The sequence below is a fragment of the Musa acuminata genome, chromosome BXJ2-5 (genome assembly GCF_036884655.1).
Source record: "Musa acuminata AAA Group cultivar baxijiao chromosome BXJ2-5, Cavendish_Baxijiao_AAA, whole genome shotgun sequence".
Lineage (NCBI taxonomy): Eukaryota > Viridiplantae > Streptophyta > Magnoliopsida > Zingiberales > Musaceae > Musa > Musa acuminata.
The window spans coordinates 40,206,389-40,226,781 of NC_088342.1; the positions used below are offsets into that span (position 1 = coordinate 40,206,389).

At 38.0% G+C, this 20,393-nt stretch overlaps 2 protein-coding genes, 1 long non-coding RNA gene and 1 pseudogene across 6 annotated transcripts; 2 read left to right on the plus strand and 2 right to left on the minus strand.

The window, feature by feature from the left end:
- Positions 1-918: 918 nt before the first annotated feature.
- Positions 919-5,064, plus strand: LOC103985734 (very-long-chain aldehyde decarbonylase GL1-10). Of its 2 annotated transcripts, none has more exons than XM_009403540.3 (5): positions 919-1,433; positions 1,809-2,131; positions 4,201-4,348; positions 4,442-4,501; positions 4,643-5,064. In XM_009403540.3, exons 1-5 carry the CDS (start codon positions 1,104-1,106, stop codon positions 4,718-4,720), a joined length of 939 nt encoding a protein of 312 aa, XP_009401815.1. In that variant the 5' UTR covers positions 919-1,103; the 3' UTR covers positions 4,721-5,064. The 2 variants fall into 2 exon arrangements, with proteins under 2 accessions (XP_009401815.1, XP_009401816.1); XM_009403541.3 differs by having other exon boundaries at positions 4,442-4,474.
- Positions 5,065-5,529: 465 nt separating this feature from the next.
- LOC135612781 (zinc finger protein GIS2-like) lies at positions 5,530-11,756 on the minus strand. Of its 3 annotated transcripts, none has more exons than XM_065109453.1 (4): positions 11,656-11,756; positions 10,309-10,517; positions 6,637-6,729; positions 5,530-6,306 (listed from the first exon to the last, which is right to left on the minus strand). In XM_065109453.1, exons 2-4 carry the CDS (start codon positions 10,410-10,412, stop codon positions 5,772-5,774), a joined length of 732 nt encoding a protein of 243 aa, XP_064965525.1. In that variant the 5' UTR covers positions 10,413-10,517; positions 11,656-11,756; the 3' UTR covers positions 5,530-5,771. The 3 variants fall into 3 exon arrangements, with proteins under 3 accessions (XP_064965525.1, XP_064965523.1, XP_064965524.1); XM_065109451.1 differs by having other exon boundaries at positions 10,309-10,844; positions 11,656-11,673; XM_065109452.1 differs by lacking the exon at positions 11,656-11,756 and adding an exon at positions 11,382-11,649.
- Positions 11,757-17,448: 5,692 nt separating this feature from the next.
- Positions 17,449-18,961, plus strand: LOC103985732 (uncharacterized; annotated as a pseudogene).
- On the minus strand, positions 18,546-19,612 carry LOC108952896 (uncharacterized). Its single transcript, XR_010487098.1, has 3 exons — positions 19,495-19,612; positions 18,789-18,890; positions 18,546-18,671 (listed from the first exon to the last, which is right to left on the minus strand). It is a non-coding gene; the product is annotated as an uncharacterized LOC108952896 (long non-coding RNA).
- Positions 19,613-20,393: the final 781 nt, after the last annotated feature.

The following is a 20,393-nucleotide window of genomic DNA, read 5'->3' on the forward strand; positions in this document are numbered from 1 at the left end:
TTTCTTGTGCCTCTCTCATCACAGAGGCATCTCTGCTTGCAGACAAATTGCACTGACATACATACAAGCTCAGCTCATGTGAGGCTGAGAGATCTTTCGGGTGATAATACAATGAGTACAAACAAAGCTTCTCTCTCTCTCTCTCTCTCTCTCTCTCTCTCGTCTCTCTAAGGGAACGCCATGCATATGGCCACAAGTTGCTATAATGGGCTCTCAATTGAATTAATGGGTAGGGCATAAGGGAAGAATGTCACATCTATCAGTCAGTGCCATGTAGTTAGTCTGAGAGTGCAAACAAAGTTTTCTCTACTGAGCAATGAGTAGCCAAATCACAAGCTTTTAGAGGTGGTGAGGATTCATTGAAAAACCATTGGTTCCATCACTTCTGACTCTGTCAGATCCAAAGTTTTAGAGGTGGTGGGGATTCACTGAAGAATCATTAGTTCCATCACCTCTGACACTATGTCAGATCCACTGTAGAGCAGCTTTTCTCCATCTGCCTTTGTGCTCATCTTCTACTTCACTTTCTTTTATTCTTTTTCAGATTAGATTATGTTCGTCTTTAAAAACGAAATATATCTTCACCAACTCAAAGTACAGATTGGATACAAATAAGGGTAAGCGTTATGGTTAATAATGAAATCCAAAGAAATAATTATATTTAATATGTTGTTTAATTGGTGAAGTCGATTCTTTTTTCAATAATATTAAAGTGCACCTCAAACTATACATACAATTTTTTTCGATGAAAATAATGCGGAAAAATACTACAATTTGTATTTTAATTATTTGTGATGGGCCACGTCACCCCTGACAAGAACAAGGGTGACGCAGTCCGGCTGGAGGCGTAATTCTTTCTCCCTCGCAACTTTGAAGATTTTCCACTCCCCACGATTTCGGTACATATACAACCCGCCACCTCCCTCACCTCCGGTTCCTTTCCGCCACCGTCACTACCTCCACCTCCCCCTTTGATAGGAGAGGCGGAGGTCCTAAAAGCGCGATCTTTCCTGATAATTCCAACATTCCCGGGGGCGGGGGTCCCTCTCGCGGATCTCGCTCTCGCCGACTTGTCTTCTCTACCTTCTCCGCTGTCGCCGGACATGTTGCCGTACGCGACGTTGGAGGATGCGGAGGCGGCGCTAGGGCGGAGCCTCACCGCCGTGGAGGCTCTATGGTTACGCTATTCCGCCCGGATGCCCGACTACCTCCTCTACTGCCACAACATCCTCTTCCTGCTCGTCATCTTCAGCCTCGCCCCCCTCCCGCTTACCTTGATCGAGCTCTGCCTCCCCGCCGCCGTCTCCCCCTACAAGCTCCAGCCCAAGGTCCGCCTCCCGGCCGCCTCCTTCTTCCGATGCTACAAGGATGTCATGCGCGTCTTCATCTTCATCGTCGGCCCGCTCCAACTCTCCTCCTACCCAACCGTGAAGGTCCCTTCTCGATTCCTTCACCTTGTCGTCCAGGGCTAGGGTTAGGACCACCCGGAAAAGAACAAACACTTCTTGATTCCGTTCTTTCATTCGACATTTCTGTTCATCTGATATTTTGGTCCGCCTCCTCAAAATGATTGTTTTCCTTATCACATTGCTTTATCAAAAGCCTTTTTTTGGTCTTTTTTTGACTTCTTTGCCTACTTTTTTCGTCAATATGTTCTGCTTCGTCGAAAAGATCGTCTTTTATTGCATTGGTTGTTTAAAAGTGTGTCTTTTCGATCGTTCTGGTTCGTCCTGTATGCTTCTTTAGCCTCCTTTTCTCCATTTATAGGTTCGGTCTTTGACGTTGTCTTTGGTTGAAAATTGCGGCAGCTTGTGGGGATACGGACCGGGTTGCCGCTGCCGTCGTTGTGGGAGGTGGCAGCGCAGCTGGGGGTGTATTTCTTGGTGGAAGACTACGGCAACTACTGGATCCACCGGCTGATGCACGGCAAGTGGGGGTACGAGAAGATCCACCACGTCCACCACGAATTCACCGCGCCCATCGGCTTTGCCGCTCCCTACGCGCACTGGGCGGAGGTTCTCCTCCTCGGGATCCCCTCCTTCGTTGGGCCGGCCATCGCCCCCTGCCACATGATCACCTTCTGGATCTGGATCGCCCTCCGCCAGCTTGAGGCCATCGAAACCCACAGCGGGTGCGTTAATCACCCTTCATCCCCCTTTCTCCAACTTTTTGTCTTCTATAATATATCATTACTTGGCTTTCATCCAATTTATAATGATTGTTATATGATTTTATAGTTTCTAAAAGTTTGATGTAGGGAGTTGAATTCAATGACTCTTTGTTTGAGATCTGAGTTCTTTTTAAGTTCCGTTAATGTTCTGGCTGTTCATTATTTAAAGCATGTTGCAGTCATCATCCATTTGGTATGATTAGTTAAAAAGATTCAAGTGGGTTGTACAGCAGATGAGGGTATGAATTGTTTTCCTGATCTTTGCTTTAATTTAGTTGTCATTTTCTTATACCACCATTTATGTATGTATATATATATACCTCTTACCACTTTATAGAATGACTTATATTATTGTACTTTTGAAGCCATAGTTGACTCATGTTTCCAATATGGATTTTTTGTGTGTCGTATTCTAGCTTATAACAAATGACCTTTGTCCCCAAGGGTTCATTTTGGATTCTCATGTTGTTGTCAACTCCTTGAAGTTAGAAGAGAGAAGATATTCTCGATCTGTTCATTTACAGGTAACCAACTCATTTTGGAGTTAAAAGTAACAATTATGTATCCATTCACAACTTTGGAGAGTATTCATCGGTATTTTCTGAATGCTTGTTGCATGGAGGATTCTGTCATTTAATAACTGAAAGCATTGGTAGGTCAGGGCTCAGCGGCTTAGGAAAATAGAAATTTGTGATAATTAATGTTCAAGGTTACCTGTGGACAGTAGCAATTTTATAAGGTTATTGATTATTTAGTGAGATTTTTGTGAAAGGTTATCAATTATAAAAACAAGTACTGGAACATTAAAGAGCTTGAATATCCAACTTGCAAGTTGAGTATTCGAAAAACGATGAGATATTGTAGAGTGGTTAATTATATAAGGATTCTTAAGTACTCTCTATATTTTGGTGTGTGCTGAAAAAGTTCGGAACCAAAGTTGAGAATTGTTGTCTTTATAAATTGATCTTTTTTGCCGTATGCAACAAATTCTCAAATTGAGGAAGTTATCTAAGCATGTATAGAACTACTTGCTTTCTTGTTCTTGATTCTGAAGCTTGGAATGCTTGCACTAGTGTCCACAATTAAAGTGAAGAGCCTAAAACAAGGTGGTGGTGCTGATGATGGTTTTGCAAGGGATCTTATGGAATTTAGTTCCTGCATAGAAGGTTAACAGGCATATTGGCTTTGTAAATATTTTAGGTTAAAGGTTCTTTGAAAAGAATTGAGGGTGTAGGGGGGTTATAAATAGATAATATTTAGCCATGCTGAACATATTTTCCGTAAAAGAAGAGCTCTAGGATACAATTTCAAGTTCACATAAGACTTTCTTGCTTTGCATTTCGACCACTCTACAAACTTTGATGGAAGAAACAGAGTAGGAGATCTGAAATTAATCACACTTATACACGCTGGTTAGGTGAATGCAGGTTATATTAGTTGAGAGGTTAACAGGTTTAATGATGATTCCTCAACTTGCTGATACAAGATTCCTTGAGGATATGGCTGCTGGCAGAATTGTGTCATCTCTATACCTGTCCATTTTTGAAAATGTAATACTGTCCTAGTATGAGTAAAAGGATACATGAAGCAAAACATCTCAGATCAAATCTGATTCTTGTTAAGTTTGAAGGCACAGAAAGAACATTCTTTTCTTTTTCTTTTTGGTTCAAATGGTTGTTGCAAGTTTCCTCCTGCACTTTAGCCTTCTTAAATATAACATCATTCTGCTCATGTGCTGCTGAAAATTTAACAGTTATAGGAAGAAGTAGCGGATCACTCGAGTAAAATCATCTTTTGCAGTGTAGTGTCTTTTTTGGTTTACACAGTGGTCGGCTGTTGCAGGATTCAGCTCTCAAGAACATTTGTTAACCAGCATTGTTACCTATTTCATTTGACCTGTACTCCTACATATTGTCGACATCGAGTTCATTTTTAACCTTAATTTTTTATTGAGATGTTAATAGCAAGATATCTCACCTTTTCCATGAAGAAGCAGCATAATTGTGTTTTGACCAATGCCTTCTGAACAGATATGACTTTCCTTTAAGTCCCACAAAGTTTATCCCCTTCTATGGAGGAGCAGAGTATCATGATTATCATCACTATGTTGGAGGACAGAGCCAAAGCAACTTTGCTTCCGTGTTCACCTACTGTGATTACATATATGGGACCGACAAGGTTGGTGAATCTTGGCCACAGTTGAAATGAGATTATTCTGAAAACAAAAAACAACATAGTTTTCATGCTGTAACCTTCTTTTTATCATTTCAGGGATACAGATACCACAAGGCATGCCTAACAAAGGTATCAGGATTCTGCATACCACAAGAAGTAACAATCTTCTTGCATCGATTTGCAGTACCAAGATGTCATTAATTATGTTATGTTTCTAGTTCTAGCTGATAAAATGGAATCGATAAAGCTGCTCTTCCTCTCTTCTTCTTGGACTGATCCTTCTTTTGTTTGAAACAGTTGAAGGAGCAGCAGGGAAATGGTCACCTGAATGGGGAAGTTAATGGCTTCATCAACTACGGCCAGAAATCTGAGTAGCCGTCGAACTCATGCCTCGTAAGTAATGGTTAGGTGTTAGCTAAGACAAATGTTGTTTTGCTAGTTAGGTGCAGACCTGTTGTTTCTTTCCACCCATCACATGCGATTTTGACATCCTTTCGTGACGGTGGAATCCGACACCAAGATGGTCTTGGAGAATGGCTATGTAATTTCCTAGGTAGTGCAGCAACCTATGTCTGCTTTTGTTACTTGATGGTGCACTGCTTGTGAAGCAACCTTGTTAGAGCTGTGGCCCATGGGAGCTTCTCCTTTATGAATGCCATGTAAGAAACTTTGCTCTGCGTGGACAACAGTTTCGTCTCAAAAGTTTCTTTTGCTGATGTTGGTAACTGACATGCTGGTTCTTGATATGAGATTGCTTCATCAATCGAGATCATTAGCTGTGTTGTGAATGTTCTCAGTTAATTCTCCTATGATATTAGTGTTTTCCACCACTGTGATTGATTCAGGACAAAGCCAGTTCGAGATTATATTGAATTAAACTCAAGTTGGATTCTACCATTTCATTCCTCGATGTGTCAAATAAAACCTTGTAAAATGGCAAAAGCAGATAAGGCTCTACACATTTTCGATAATCCATGTAAAAAGAACCACATAGACATCATCATAATACCTGAAAACCTGGTCCCGTATCAATATCAAGTCACATGCATCTTCAATCTGACAACATAAATCCAGTATCATCATTTTGGATCCCGGGTGAATCCAACCAGATACTATTCTTACCATTGATGTAGTTGTCACAAACACCTTTCAGTTGTACCCAAGCTGCATTGCTTAAGCTTCCATGCTCAGAATGATAGCTATTTACTTCCAGCAAAATAACAACGACAAAGGTACTGACTTCTATACAGCCAATGATAATGGAAAGTACCTTATAAAGCTGAGAATCTCATAGGGTTCTAAGCCAAAATAATCTACCACCTAAGAAACTCCAATCAACTAATCTCCATCAAATCAAACAAGTTACTATTAGCTATAGTTTAAAAGCTGATGCAAAACACGTCTTGGCAGCCTCGCTGTCTGTTACTCAAAACCTTCGAAACCCACGGTCCAAGAATCTTCCTGATGGGCACTCATATGCCATATGACCCCTCCCACCACAGTTGTGGCAGATCATCAGGGGACCCATGCAATCCCTGCTCATATGGCCAATCTGGTTACAGCTTCGGCAGATGACATCCTGGAATCCACCACGAAACACGCTGCCACCCCTTTCACCGAGCATTCCTGCCTTTGGACACTGCCTGGCCACGTGCCCTGCGACGTTGCAAAGATTACACACAGGCTCGTTTTGACAGTCACGAGCTAGGTGACCAGTCTTCCTGCAGTTGTTGCATGCTTTCTCGTTTGTGCAGTCTGCAGCGATATGCCCCTGCTTGTAGCAATTATTACAGAGTCTTAGGTCACCAGGAGGGAGATGAGGAGCTGAGCAGTCCCTTGCAAGGTGGCCAGCCTTGCCGCAGGTGTGGCAGATGCCCTCGTTTGGGCAGTTGCTTGCCACATGTCCAGGTTCTTTGCAGTTCCAGCATAATGCCATTGTAGTGCACTCAGCTGCAATATGCCTAGCAGAGGCAAGAAAAATCATTTATTTTATGTTAATAAGGATAACAACGAAAAGAACAGGCTGATTATACTACATGTTACATGTCAGAATGTATCTGAGAGCACAGGAGATCATTGTATAGCAGCACATATACACATTTAACATCTCAAGATTCTTTTTTCTTATCACAAAAGGTGACCGAAAACTGTGCATTTTCTTCATTATCATGCACTTCGCATCAAGAAAATAGAAGCATCAATAAGTAGCAAGGCCAGATGCACAAAAGTTACATGGTGACTGGTGTGAACCATATAGACAAATTCATTGAATGACAAATTTTAATTATTACCCTGGAAGACCACAGTTATTGCAGACAGCCACATTTGGGCATTCTCTTGCATAGTGCCCAGGTCGTTTGCAGTTCTTGCACAAATCAGCATTCCTGTAATCAAGAAAGAAAGAATAAGACCATACTAAATAATCATTTAAAAAATGAGAACCCATAAGATCATCTTTGACTACTTACAATGCCAATAGCTTATATAATTACATATTGTTTGTTCTAATGACTCCATGAGATTATTCCAAAATTATAATGGATATAACAATAAGAACCAATTAATAATTAAAAAATATATATTTCCAGCATTATCTACCATAAACTCTTTTAAATGTGTATTCTCCTAATCCTCGCAAAAGAACCAGCTTAGCAACGATGGAATTTCATAAAGCATGGTCATATTTTTTAATTTTCCTTCAGCAATTCCAGTTATGCAAGACCTAAATCTACACATCCATATCCTAGAATTTCAATTTCAATCAACTATAATTTAAGTTTCAGCCAATAAAATCCTTTGTCCCCCCTCCAGTGGTTGGTGTATTTTGTTGAATCCACTTCATGATGGTTGTCAAACTCATGAACCTCCCAACTTTACTGCTCTAACTAAAAGACAAGATTAAAAACTGGAGTAAACTAAACACACATATACAGGCATAGGAAACTCAAAGATGTCCCTACAAAAGAAGAATGTATGACATTACTTGAAGCAACATACAATGAATTTGTATAATGGATCATAGTTACCTACAAAAAAGGACCCACCCTGATATCCTTCACATATATTGGATAGCTATGGAACATAGTTACCTAGAACATGTAATGTTTTGGAGTGGCAGAGTGGTGTGAATCAGATTGATTCATCAAGGTACATGGAAGCATATATTAATTGGTTTATTTTTTTGGATCATGGTAGTTATTGAACCAATTAGTTAATTCTCTTTATATATCAAATTGAAAAATCTTGCTCTTGCCAAGTTATTAGCTATGCCTTTAAAAAACATTGGAGGTAAGAGACCAGGAAGTTCCGATCTCATTAATGTTTTTCATGCTCTTTTTTTCTCGGCAGGAGCCTCGTGCAGTGAGCTGCCTTTTCTTTAAGGATCTTGTTATTTCAATTTTCCTAAATAAAATGTCTGATATGGGTTTATTTGTCTTTAGTTGGTAAATATCCATAATTTAAAATCCTGTCAGGACTCAAAAGCATAATGAATTAAGTCTCAAAACTAGGAACCTGATTCACAGTTCCAAGGATAGGGAGGTCCTGGAAACTTATGAACTGCGTATGTGACATTATGCAAATCATGCAATTAGTGGTGCTTCAAGCATTTGAAGCATCATAATGGTTCTACGTATTGACACGACTCCATGTTCAGTGACAATGATCTCTAACCAAAGTTACATTCAGAATCAAAATCATATTCAGGAATAACTGAACAGTTTCAGTGCAGAAAATTTTCTTATATGTCAATAATCATCTTATCAACCATTCACCTTCCCTCACATAAATTGCTACCTTTTCTAATCAAAGTTACATTCTTCTGAAGCAAAATAATATCAGCAATAACTGAACAGTTTCAGTGCAGAAAATTTTCTTGTATGTCAATAATCATCTTATCAACCATTTACCTTCCGCTACATAAATTGCAACCTTTTCTGTCTTAACAATCTATAGCAGGATACATCGTTACACCACTGATAGATCATTTATTACAAAAAATATCAACTTATCTAAAATCCAAAGTCCTAAATAATATGCATCAATAATCTTAAGCCCAAATTTAATTAATCCATCATATTCTTTCATGCAAAAATAAGCCAAAGACTCAATACACCAATTAATATCCCAGAGCCAAATACCATAAGAGAGGGCAAGCTTCACATTAAACTGTATGACTATATGAAAAGAATTCTAAAAATTAAAGAACTCAAGAAAGAGGATTTTCTATCATGCATTACCATTCAGACAGTTAAAGGTATTAAAGAGAAGGAAGAAGGGCGGCAGCAACAACAGCATAAAACAGAGATAGACAGGAAAATTAAGAGAAAAAAATGCCAATAATTGAAGCAATGAAAGAGGAGGGAAAAAAAATATGTATAAATATATATAAAGACGAGGTTTGTAATATTGGTGCAGGTTCCTAAAACATGAAGATAATGGTCAAATTATTCTGTAAATAAAGGATGCTTTTATTTAAGATATCAGTGAAAGTTATCTTTTAACTTCTAGTTAACAGGCTCTACCACATCAAAATGTACAACAGATATATCATAGTATTTTCTGCAATTACTACAAACCTATTGTTAAAAGTCAAAATTTGGCAACAGAAAATAAAACACAGAAAAGCAACTTGGTGGTTGATGACTCGTTAGATAGTAATTTGGACCTTAGGAAGTCCCCGTGAATAGCTTGAATTTGTGGTTCCTTTTCCAAGCATAAAATATCTGAGCAAAGCTGCAAATAAGCTAAATTTTACAGCAAGTGCACCCTTCAGGTACATAGCATTTCAAGCAGGATTTCATTTAGCATAACTAAATGTTTAGTCAGCAATAATAAACAACCATTTCAACTTAAGATATAATGTATATCTTGTATCCACATTTTTATATTTTGCTTAAATTCAACTTTCATTCACTTACTACATTACATATAGATATCACAATCTTGTACCAAACATGTTCATACCAAATAAATATATGAAAGAAGCAACGGGAAAAAGAAAACCATTTATTCTATCTATTGCGCACAGGACCTTTCCTGCCATTGAGCTGTCGTAAGAGCAAAACCTTTAATCTGCTCAAGGCCATCAAATACTGTGTGTTTTTTTTCTAACACAGCAACATCAGAAGCAGCAAAGGACCATAGTTCCCAACAATAGGGATCAACTACATAGAGATGCAATTTCTTAAAATTGAGCTTTATTGAGGACAATATTCCCAGTCAAATCCCTTTTAATGTTTTTTCTAACAGTCATTTCAATACTGGCACCATTAATTTTAACTAAATGATCTGAGTAACAGGTGCATTTGCAGTCTCCTTTAGATATACTTATAATCCACTATGAGCCAAATAACTGTCATGACAATAAATTATGGTTCTTACCAACATATACATCAAATAATAAACCAAATTTAGTTTAGACCATCTTATAAACTATTTATTATATGTTCTATAATCTATACAAGTATATATCAAACAGATGTCAAAATGTACACACAGAAATACACTGTGCAAAGCAACCAACAATAATTTATATGGTATTTTGCATACACAAGTAAACCATCAACATGATCATAAAAGTATGAAACACAAGCTACTGATGATCGGGGAAGCAAACTGTTGAATTAGCATAAACTAGGCATCTTTGGTCAGAAAAGACTAAGAAACATTCCTAGCCCCATTGGATATTTATTATGGCAAGCAGATATATACATTAAGCAGAGCAATTTCTAAATTAATACGATACAGTCCTCTTGGGGAGAACAAAAAAAGCACCATGTCTATGACAATGATCAACTTATGTATCACTATGGGATGCTGAGTATCACAATAATAAGCATGCTGTATGATGAAAGGTGTCACAACATATACAAGAATCTGAAATGCATTAACTATGGTTGTGTCATGTTAGGCATAGAAAAGATATGGCAAACATAAAACTGAGAGGTGAAACTATCAGAAACCTTGAGCCACGGCGGAAATCCCTCCTATATGGTGCATCACGATGTGACACCCGTTCAGTCCGGATCTTGCGATCCCTAGGAGGGCTACGGCTGGTTTCGCTCATCTTCAGACCTGTTTCTTCAACGCCAATGGTTGCCGTCGATCTACACCAGCACAACAAAAACCACCACCACTACCACCACTGCCACCACCAACAACACCTTCCTCCCTGTCCACCACAAAACCACACATCGATAGACATCTCCATAAGTCCAAAAAGAACCACCAATGCTTTCCTTCCAGAAAAGAGAAAAGAAACCAAATTTGTATGCCGTAAGAGAGGTCCCCCCATACTAGTAGTACATTGCTGCCCATGATCTCACCAATTTTTAAAACACCATTTCAGCTTTTTTGCCTTACTTCAGTCATTAACAACAATGATGTCCCAAGTCATCTAAGGAACAAAATCCAGAATTCTGATTAACCCCTTGTTCGACAACACCTTTTATATCTTAGAGAAGAATCAGCATAAAACCAAATACTGTGTGTGTATGTTCTGGAGGAAGCCAAAGAGATGGAATAAACATTCACCCAAAAATTCATCAAAGAAGGTTAGAACAAATGTGAAATGTAACACATACAGCATGTAATATATTATATATAAAGCTAACTGCAAAAGTGTTTAGGCCTTGTTTGATGGTATTAAATACCAAACATTGATGTACCTCTCCCTCAGAAAACTCAAATCTAGTTGAAAAACAAGATTTCCAGATCCAAGAAATTTATTTGCTAATCAGTCAGCGCAACTAAAGTTTTAAAGTTTATCAAATAAGATTATCCACACAAATCTACATTAAAAAGCCTAGATCTTAGATCTCAAAGAAATCTCGAATCACCCACCAGCCGTCCTCAACCGGTTCATCTATAAAATTAAAAAATACTAAGATTGATATTGTCGTCCTCGCAGAATAAATAGCAACCTAGATCTCCATAATGTCCTGCACCACTAAATTGTCCAAAGAACCACAAAGATTATCTTTTTCCCCTCCCATGCAATTAAACCTTAACGAATCTGATCAACGAAAAAAGAGACCTGATCGTAATCCAGATACAATTTGTCACTTCAGATGCCCCCCCCTCTTCACCTCCAGATCAGTTTTAGGAAGACATAAACAGCTACGGTGTCTGGCATCGCCAATAGTTCGAACAATCCAATGACAAAATTTTCCCTCCTTACCAAATTGAGGAAAAAGGAGATCTCCACAACAACTAAGATTCTCCAGAAAAAGGAACGAATTGTCCCTTCAGCTCACGCGCCCTCCCTCTTCCCCTCTGACGAAACGCAACGGATTACGAAAGATACCGACCTCTTGTGGCCGCAACGAAGATTTAGGGTTTCCACCGACCCCCAGCTCTCCTCCGCCCCCACCTCGTCTCCCCCTTCGATGTCCGAACCCTATCCATCTAAAAGAAATTATTATATGCCTTGCTTGTGCCATGGCCATCGACGATGGGCCCCAGCGGACCACATTAACTGCGACACCCAACACACCGGTACCCACATAAATCACGTGACCACAGGCCCTGTACAAGCCAATGGGCTTCCAATGACAACAGGCCACGCCGGCCTCCACCTTCTCCATCGGCTACCGAAACCTCTTCCGCGATCCCACCTCCGACTGCCCCGCCTGCGGCCGTGGAACCACCGAGTCTACCACCCGGATCTCGTGACTATATATATATATATATATATATACTTGATTAACTCTGAATTAGCTTTTAGATTAGATAATCAAAATGTGAGTTAGCACTAAAAGGAAGGTCTTCGCTATGTTCGAATCAAGAGGATCTGAATCAAGAGGATCTGAATCTATCAAATCCCACAGTCTCCAACTTGTTTGCTCAAGCTCTCCCAGCCCGAGCATTCCCGGCTCAAATGTCGGGCCAACCACAATCTCCAACTTACAAATGCTCGAACCCTTAGCCTTTTGCCGACTATTTCCATGTTCGGTGGCCAACATACTACTATCACTCGCTCAACAAGCTCCTCTAGCCCCCACCGAGAGAGACTGTCCCTATTGAAACCTTGGCACAATTTGACTCAGCAAGTGGATTTACTTGCATAATAGGGACCATCCGCTCCATTTACTCCGCCCTTTCCTGCTCTAGTTCCACCGCTCGATCTGGTCTCAAGCATTGTGGTAGAGTCCCGATCCCTCCCGTTGACGCACCTCTAGAAGCTCACTCTCCTCAAAACAAGCCAGCTCAAAATCCCTCGTAAGAGTCCAAGGTGCCTTGAGAGTCTGTCGCACAGTTTGTCGGGCTCCCCTTGATGTTAGAGACCATCTCTATAAGATTGGACCAGAGGTTGGAAGATATCTAAAAGGAGATTAGAAAACCTATGGCGTCCTTTTTGTTATACGTCAGGATAGAGAATCATTACCAAGCTACTCGAAGAGATTAAATGAGGTGAAAATGATCTTAGATCTGAGTTTATCCGATCTCATCAATGGATATATGGGTGACCTTCAACCATCTAAATTCTTTGGTAAGATTATTACTCGATTGTTAGAAAATTTATGACTAAAATGTGTTTCTAAATTATCATAATAGAAATACAATTAAACTAATACAGAATCGAAAATTATATCATTATTGTTGAGAATCTCAACAATAATTTCTTTTTATATTTTGATATTTCTTCGTTCAGAACTCTTGCTTTAGATGGTTTAAGAAATTGTTAAGACTTGAGATTAAGCATAGAGACTAAAAACTTATTTATATAGATGTTCTTCCATCAAGAATTAATTTAATAATTAATTTAAGTTTAAAATATTTGGACTAATGAAGTATTTTAATAATATTGAATGAAAAAAATTAATAATAATGATTACATTCATAACGAATGAAGAAACTGAAACATTTAGACCATAATAAATGAAAAAATTAATGATAATAAATGAGGAATTTAATAAGAACGGTTACATTCTCTCACTTGCTCTTGGTCTTTTAACTTAATGACTTGAATTAATCTTATCGAAACTTTCTTAAAAATCAAATTACATAAATTATAGCGATAAGTCATCCGAGAGTGAATATTATCATCAATGTATTATAATATATTTAATTTCTTAAGAATTAACCGTGATAATATTACTTAATAAATAAATCTTATATTTATTTTTGGTCTAGTATAAATATATTTTCTCAAATTAATATGCACATGAATATGAGAAAACATTATAATATATAAAAGTTTCAACATAATTATAAAGTGAAACCAAGTCTCATTTTCTCTACATGATCCTTCAATTTTAGAGATAGTATGTCTTTAGTCAAAGGATCAGTAAATCATAAATTTAATGCTAAAATGCTTAATGACTACTTTCTTTTAATTTACGTATTCTCTTATTGCTAAATACTTAATGTTGATGTATTTACTTCGACTTCCACTTTTATTATTTTTAGTCATAAAGATAGTAGCTGAATTGTCATAAACATTCTCAATGGCCTAGAAATAAAATTCATGACTCTAAGCCCAAAAATGAAACTCTTAAACCATATACCATATGAAGTAGCCTTGAAACAAGAGCAAACTCAGCTTCCATAGTACAAGTAGCAATTAAGGTCTACTTGATACTTCTTCAAGAAATATCTATACATAAGCATGTAATCTTTGATTCCTTTAAGATACATCATCACTTTCTTTGTAGCTCTCTAGTGGTCGATACCTGGATTACTCTGATATCGTTCTAGCATCCCCACATCAAATGAAATATCAGGTCTAGTACAGACCTAAGCATACATAAGGCTTCCTACGGTAGAAGCATATAGGATGTTTTTCATTTATTCCCTCTCAAATCATTCTTCGGGCATTGGTTCAAATTGAACCTATCACCTTTTACAATTAGAGCAACAGTCGGTGAACAATTCTTTATCCGAATTTTTTCTAAAAGCTTATAGATATAGGTTTTTTTATGACAAATCTAAAATATCTCAAGATCTATCTTTATGAACTTAATGCTAATGACATAAGATGCTTTACCCATATTTTTCATGTCAAATTTTTCAGAAAGAAATTGTTTCACCTTTTGCAACAAACCTTTATCATTAGATGCAACCAAAATATCTACGTATAAAATAAGAAAACATAGTTTACTCCCATTGACCTTCTGATATATATATTGATTCATGGGATTTTCAATAAATCCGAATGAAGAAATCACTACATGAAATTTAAAATACTATTGAGAAAACATATTTTACTCCCATTGACATTCTGGTATATACATTGATTTATGAGATTTTCAATAAATCCGAATGAAGAAATCACTACATGAAATTTAAAATACTATTAACGAGAGGCTTGTTTTAAATCATATATAGATTTTTTAAGCTTAAAAACTAAGTGCTCAATAACACTAGAGGAGAAACCTTCAAATTGTTTCATATAAATCTCCTCCTCTATATCTTCGTTAAGAAATATTATTTTCACATTCATTTGTTGCACCTAAGGTCAAAATGAGCAACCAAGGCTAAAATGATATAAAGAGAATCTTTCTTAGATACAGAAGAAAATATCTCTATATAATCGATTATGTCTGAGTAAATTCTTTTACAATAAGTCTTACCTTATATCTCTCAATATTATCTAACGAATCTTTCTTGATCTTAAAGACTCATTTACAGCCAATGCCCTTTGTCCATTAGGTAACTCTATAAGATCCTAGACTCTGTTGCTCTTCATAGAATTCATCTCCTCCTTCGTGTTATTATATCACAAATCCAACTCTTTGCAACTCATAGCTTGTGAAAATGTTTCAGGATCATTTTCAGCTTTAATATTATAGTTAGATTCTTATAGATATACAACATAATCACTAGGAATTATTGATCTTTTATTTCTAGTAGATCTTTTTAGTATTGTACCAATGTTTCCCTAAAAAACTTGTGGTTCAACTAGTTGTTCATGAGCTTGTTGTCATTCCTAAACTGCTTGATCTATTAGAATACTGTCAGCAACTTGTGGAATCTCAATGATTAGTTGTTCAACACCAGTTTGTACTTGAGGAGTGCTATGAACTATAACAAATCTATCATTCGATGTGAAAGGTTAAGATTCTATATGATCATGTGTAGAAACTATGTTCTTGAACTGATCGCTCCCATTGATTACTAGTCATAGGTGTCTTGCAAGCCAATCATGTGAGTGATAACACGTGTGACTTGACACGTAATCTTTTTGTTTATTATTATTATTTGATATTTTATCACTTTATATTGTCTGTTATATGAATATATTGTAATGTCCATAGATATGTGCAATGGGAATTGGATCATGATGAGATCACGATAATGAGACCAATTTATCTTTAAATATATATCCTAAATAATCTCGATCATAGGTTACATGAGAAGAACATCGAGATAACCTATGACCATATTATGATGTCCATCAATCTGTCCGATTATCTCGATGTCCCTCTCGAGTAACCTATGATCAGGATTATTCAAGCTATGTGTTTAAAGGTGAATTGGTCTCATTATCATGATCTAATCATGACCTGATTCCCATTACACAGATCCATATATATTATAATATATGCAACATATAATAAAAAATAAAAAAATATTAAATAAATAATAAATAAAGGGAATGTGTATCATATCACCACTCATATGATGATGCATCGTCATGATTGGCTAATATAGCCAATGGTGCATCTTGATGATTGCATGCAAGGCCAAATCGATCCATATGCATCTTAACGATGCACAAAACCAAATCAGTCCATATGGCATTTTGACAACATTCAAGAACGAATCAACCCAAAGTGCATTTCAATAACATGTAGGCCAATGACACATTTCGGCCCAAAAGAACAATAAGAGGGCAAATAGCTAAAACGACCAAATGCATGTCGACTCCAATAGGACCTCGGTGTCGGTGACCCATCGAACGATATTTCTTGACTTGACCTCACTACACTCAGCAAGCTAAGTGAGGGGGCATAATGATGTGGTGAACACTAACACTAGGTGGTCGACACCTCAGGGCAAGGTGGCTGACATCTGGCATTAACTAACACATGGACACCGAGTGGCCATCACCTCGGATCTAGTGATTGACATTTCAACACTTAAGTGGTCGACATCTCACCGTTGTGAGATCAACACCACATGGCAGAGTAGGTCGAACATTAATGTCTCAAATTTGGCTCACCACGACCACAGTTGAGTCCAGGGAATATGCACTATGATCTTTATGGCTAGTGTTTACTGTAGAGATAACAATACTTGAAGCCCACAGTAAGAGGGCTTCTCAAGTACGTTCATAATATATAATGTTTTATCCTAAAAGACAAATCCTATAATATATATATATATATAATTTGTACGGTTTAAAACTCAAGGTAGAATTGAACATCAATTTTAGATGAGTTTAAGCCTGTTAAATTATGTATCAATCTAATAGTGGTCTTCTATCTTTATATCACATATGAATATTCTGACACATTATATTCATGAGAATTTATAAATATTGGAAGAACCAACCAGAAAGGCGGAACGAAAGATGAGATCTTTAACCTATCACCATCACCTTTGAACATTCCAAAACTTTTGTTGTTCATTCTTTTCTTGGTCATTAATGTAGAAATAGCTTGTGCTGGTGATTCTGCAGCCTCACTACTGCAATGAGGAGAAATTTATAAGAAAATATAATAGTTCACTAAGTTGGAGATTATTAATACTAGGAGGAAGAAGAAAGTAGGAGTAAAAATAGACAATGAACTGAGGCTCTGCAGGTGATCAATACTTTGATTTAACTTCAAGTCAAACATTATTAATAAAATTGTAGCAGGAGCCAGACAGAGTTTACAAACAGGAATTCTATAATCACAAGATATGAATGCTGCATGCTAACATCAATCACCCAATATTTTTTTTCTTCTTCAAGTCATTTGGCAATTTTGAAAACTTGTAATAAAAAAATCTAGTTGTCTCGAATACTCACTGTAGTTATTTCTTCTTGAAGACACTTGTTAATCCTAAAAAGTAGTCATGGTAAAATCTTATCAACCTTGACTATAAACACCAATGTTTAAGATGGAAAAAGCTCAATTGCTGGGGACCAACTTGTCTGCACCTGTTTTCTTCTCATCAGAAAGAATGAGAGATAAGTGGTTCCAGATTCCATGAGAGCTCTGGTGCTGGTGACTGCTGAGAATTAGAGATAGATCAATCCAACACACATTGTTGAAGGTCAACTCCCTGCAAACAGCCGCAAGAACAGCTGAAAGATGGTGGACAAGGTAGAGCACTCCTATCTGGAAACTAGAGGCCTCAGCCTTCACATAGCTCATGTAGGAAAAGGTTGGTGAATGCTATGACTGCTAATTTTTTTCTCTTCTGTTACACTTTTCATAGGAATCTCACTCTTATCAATCTCTTCCTGTGTTGTTGAATGTAGGGGAATTGGGTGCTGTGCTCTTCATCCATGGATTTCCAGAGATATGGTACTCTTGGAGGCACCAGATGAATGCAGTTGCCAAGGCAGGATTCAAGGCCATCGCTCCTGATCTCCGCAGCTATGGCCTCTCCACCCAGCCCTCAGAGACAGAGAAAACCACCTGGGAGGACCTTGTTGCTGATCTCCTTGCCATCCTCAATTTTCTCTCCATCTCCAAGGTGCCTTTCTGGCTTAAGCAATAAAGCTTCTTGTATCGTATGCACATCGATAAGCAGATCAAGGTTGTCCCTTTGGTTGTTCCTCCTTGCTACTGGATTCTTTTCAGCTCATTTTAGTATAGAACTGGTAGACCAGTAGTGGATTCAAAGGGAATGCCTTTTGTGTCGTCCCAAGGCATGTCCTACAACACATTACCTGAAGGCTTCTACATCTTGCGGTGGCGGGGAATGCCATGATTCATTAGCTTAATGCAGCTCCTCTCAAACCACACTTTATCAGGGCAATTTATCTAATACAATCTCTGTACTTGCTCTAATGTTCTTTGGTAGGAACCAGGTCGAGCAGAGGCAGATTTCGGTCGATTCGATGTCAAGAGACTCATTCGCACCATCTACATTCTATTCTCGAGGTGTGAAATCCCTATAGCTGAGGAAGGACAGGAGATCATGGACCTTGCAGACCCATCTACTCCTTTGCCACAGTGGTTCACTGAGGAAGATCTCAATGCCTATGTTGCTCCATATGAGAAATCTGGGTTTCATTTTCCTCTCCAAATGCCATACAGGTGAACTGCCAAAGTTAGCATATGAATGAATGAATGAAATCCTTTAAAATTGTGCTGACAATACCACTCTGCTTCTGGTAGGACATTGTATAGGGGAACAGGCATTGCCGATCCAAAAATTGAGGTTCCTGTGTTGTTGATCATGGGAGAAAAAGACTAAGCATTTAAGTTTCCAGGAATGGAGAACTATGTGAGGAGTGGGACATTGAAGCACTTTGTTCCTGATCTGGAGATCAAGTACATACCTGAAGAAAGCCATTTTGTTCAGGAGCAGTTCCCTGATCAAGTGAACCAGCTTGTCATCACCTTCCTCAAGAATCACATCTGAGCTAGGTTGGGGTTGATTTCTGCAACATGTTCTTTTGAAAGTATCTTTAGAAGTAAATAATCAAATCCTGTCCTTACTTTATGATGTCAATATTCAAAGTACATTATGATTATGGTAGATACAGAAGTATAATCATTTATGGTTATTCTAATCTTAAAAGCAACATGATTACTCTACAACACTATTTCATGTCAATTAAAAGATCAGTAGCAAAGACTGCTTCAATTCAATTTAACATAGAATTTTATCCTTCATTCAACACAATTTTTCCAAGAACAATTTGATGATAAACATACAAATGAAATGCATTTTGCATAAACCAAAAATTAATTGAAGGCCTAAAATCCACTGCGTCATAACAGAACGAACAACTACTAAAGAGTAAAATTGGATCTAGCTTATAAATTGAGCAACTATTCTGGTAAACTTTAGTCATGTTTTAACAATGAGAAGCTCTGTGCTATGCATAATTTACCAATGAAGCTTTTGACCAATTAACATTAACTGGATAAATTATGAGGGATTGCAGACTCCTTATATCAATTCCTAAAACCAATTAAGCGAACACAACTCGTGCTCTAAAATTTTATAGAACAGAACATTCAATGAATGAAAGATCTTACTGTCTTTTAGATGTTCCGACCAATTTATAGACTGAGTTGGTTTCGAAGCTCAGCTTGTTCTTCTCAAAGTTGAACATCATCAGATGCTTGAGGAATTGCAGAAAATACTAGAATCCGATTTCTACTGGAAACTAATCAATATTTGTTGAAATCTAGTCTAAAAGGCTCCAGTTTTGGAACCCCAAAAGCAGTCTCGTTATCTTGATCCAGCGACTCAGAAGGATGCTGATGGTGGCGGAACACTGAAACTATAACCAGACCTCCCTTTCACCCTCTGATCCCATTTGCTTCCGTCGACATCAGTGCAAACTCCTCGATGAACTTGTGGAGGGGATAACTCCTGTCGAATGCCGTCATTGCATTGTTCTGCCAAATCCAGTTCTCTGTCTCAGCCTCCCCAGACTGAGCTCCAGTGGGGTTCCTGAGACGATTAAAGCATCGGTGTGGAAATAAATGTCACCGCACTTGTATAGAACAAGGAGGCGGAGAAAGGGATGCAGCCGGTGTGATTCGAAGGTAGGCAAGAAGGCGTTTTGATGGGACTCGAATAAGTTGTCCACCGAGATTAACTCCCGCGGGCCAAACGCATCGAAGAGAAGATCCAAGTCAAGAAGCAACGAGTTTTACGTGGAGGACCCGATCTGTGCCGCCGGAAGAACTCAGCGGCGATCTTGGCGAACCTTCTCGACCAGACATTGGGCTGCAGGAAACTGAGAAGAAGCTTGCTCGCTGCGTCGAGTCGAGGGCTCAGGAAGGAGAGAGAGAGAGAGAGATGTCCAATCAACCCCTGCTCCTCAACACATTAATAGGTTTGGAGAGATCAAATCAGTCAATTTATTATTATGAATCGTAATGCAATATATAATATAGTTTTCATCTTTGAGCAACATTCAATCAAA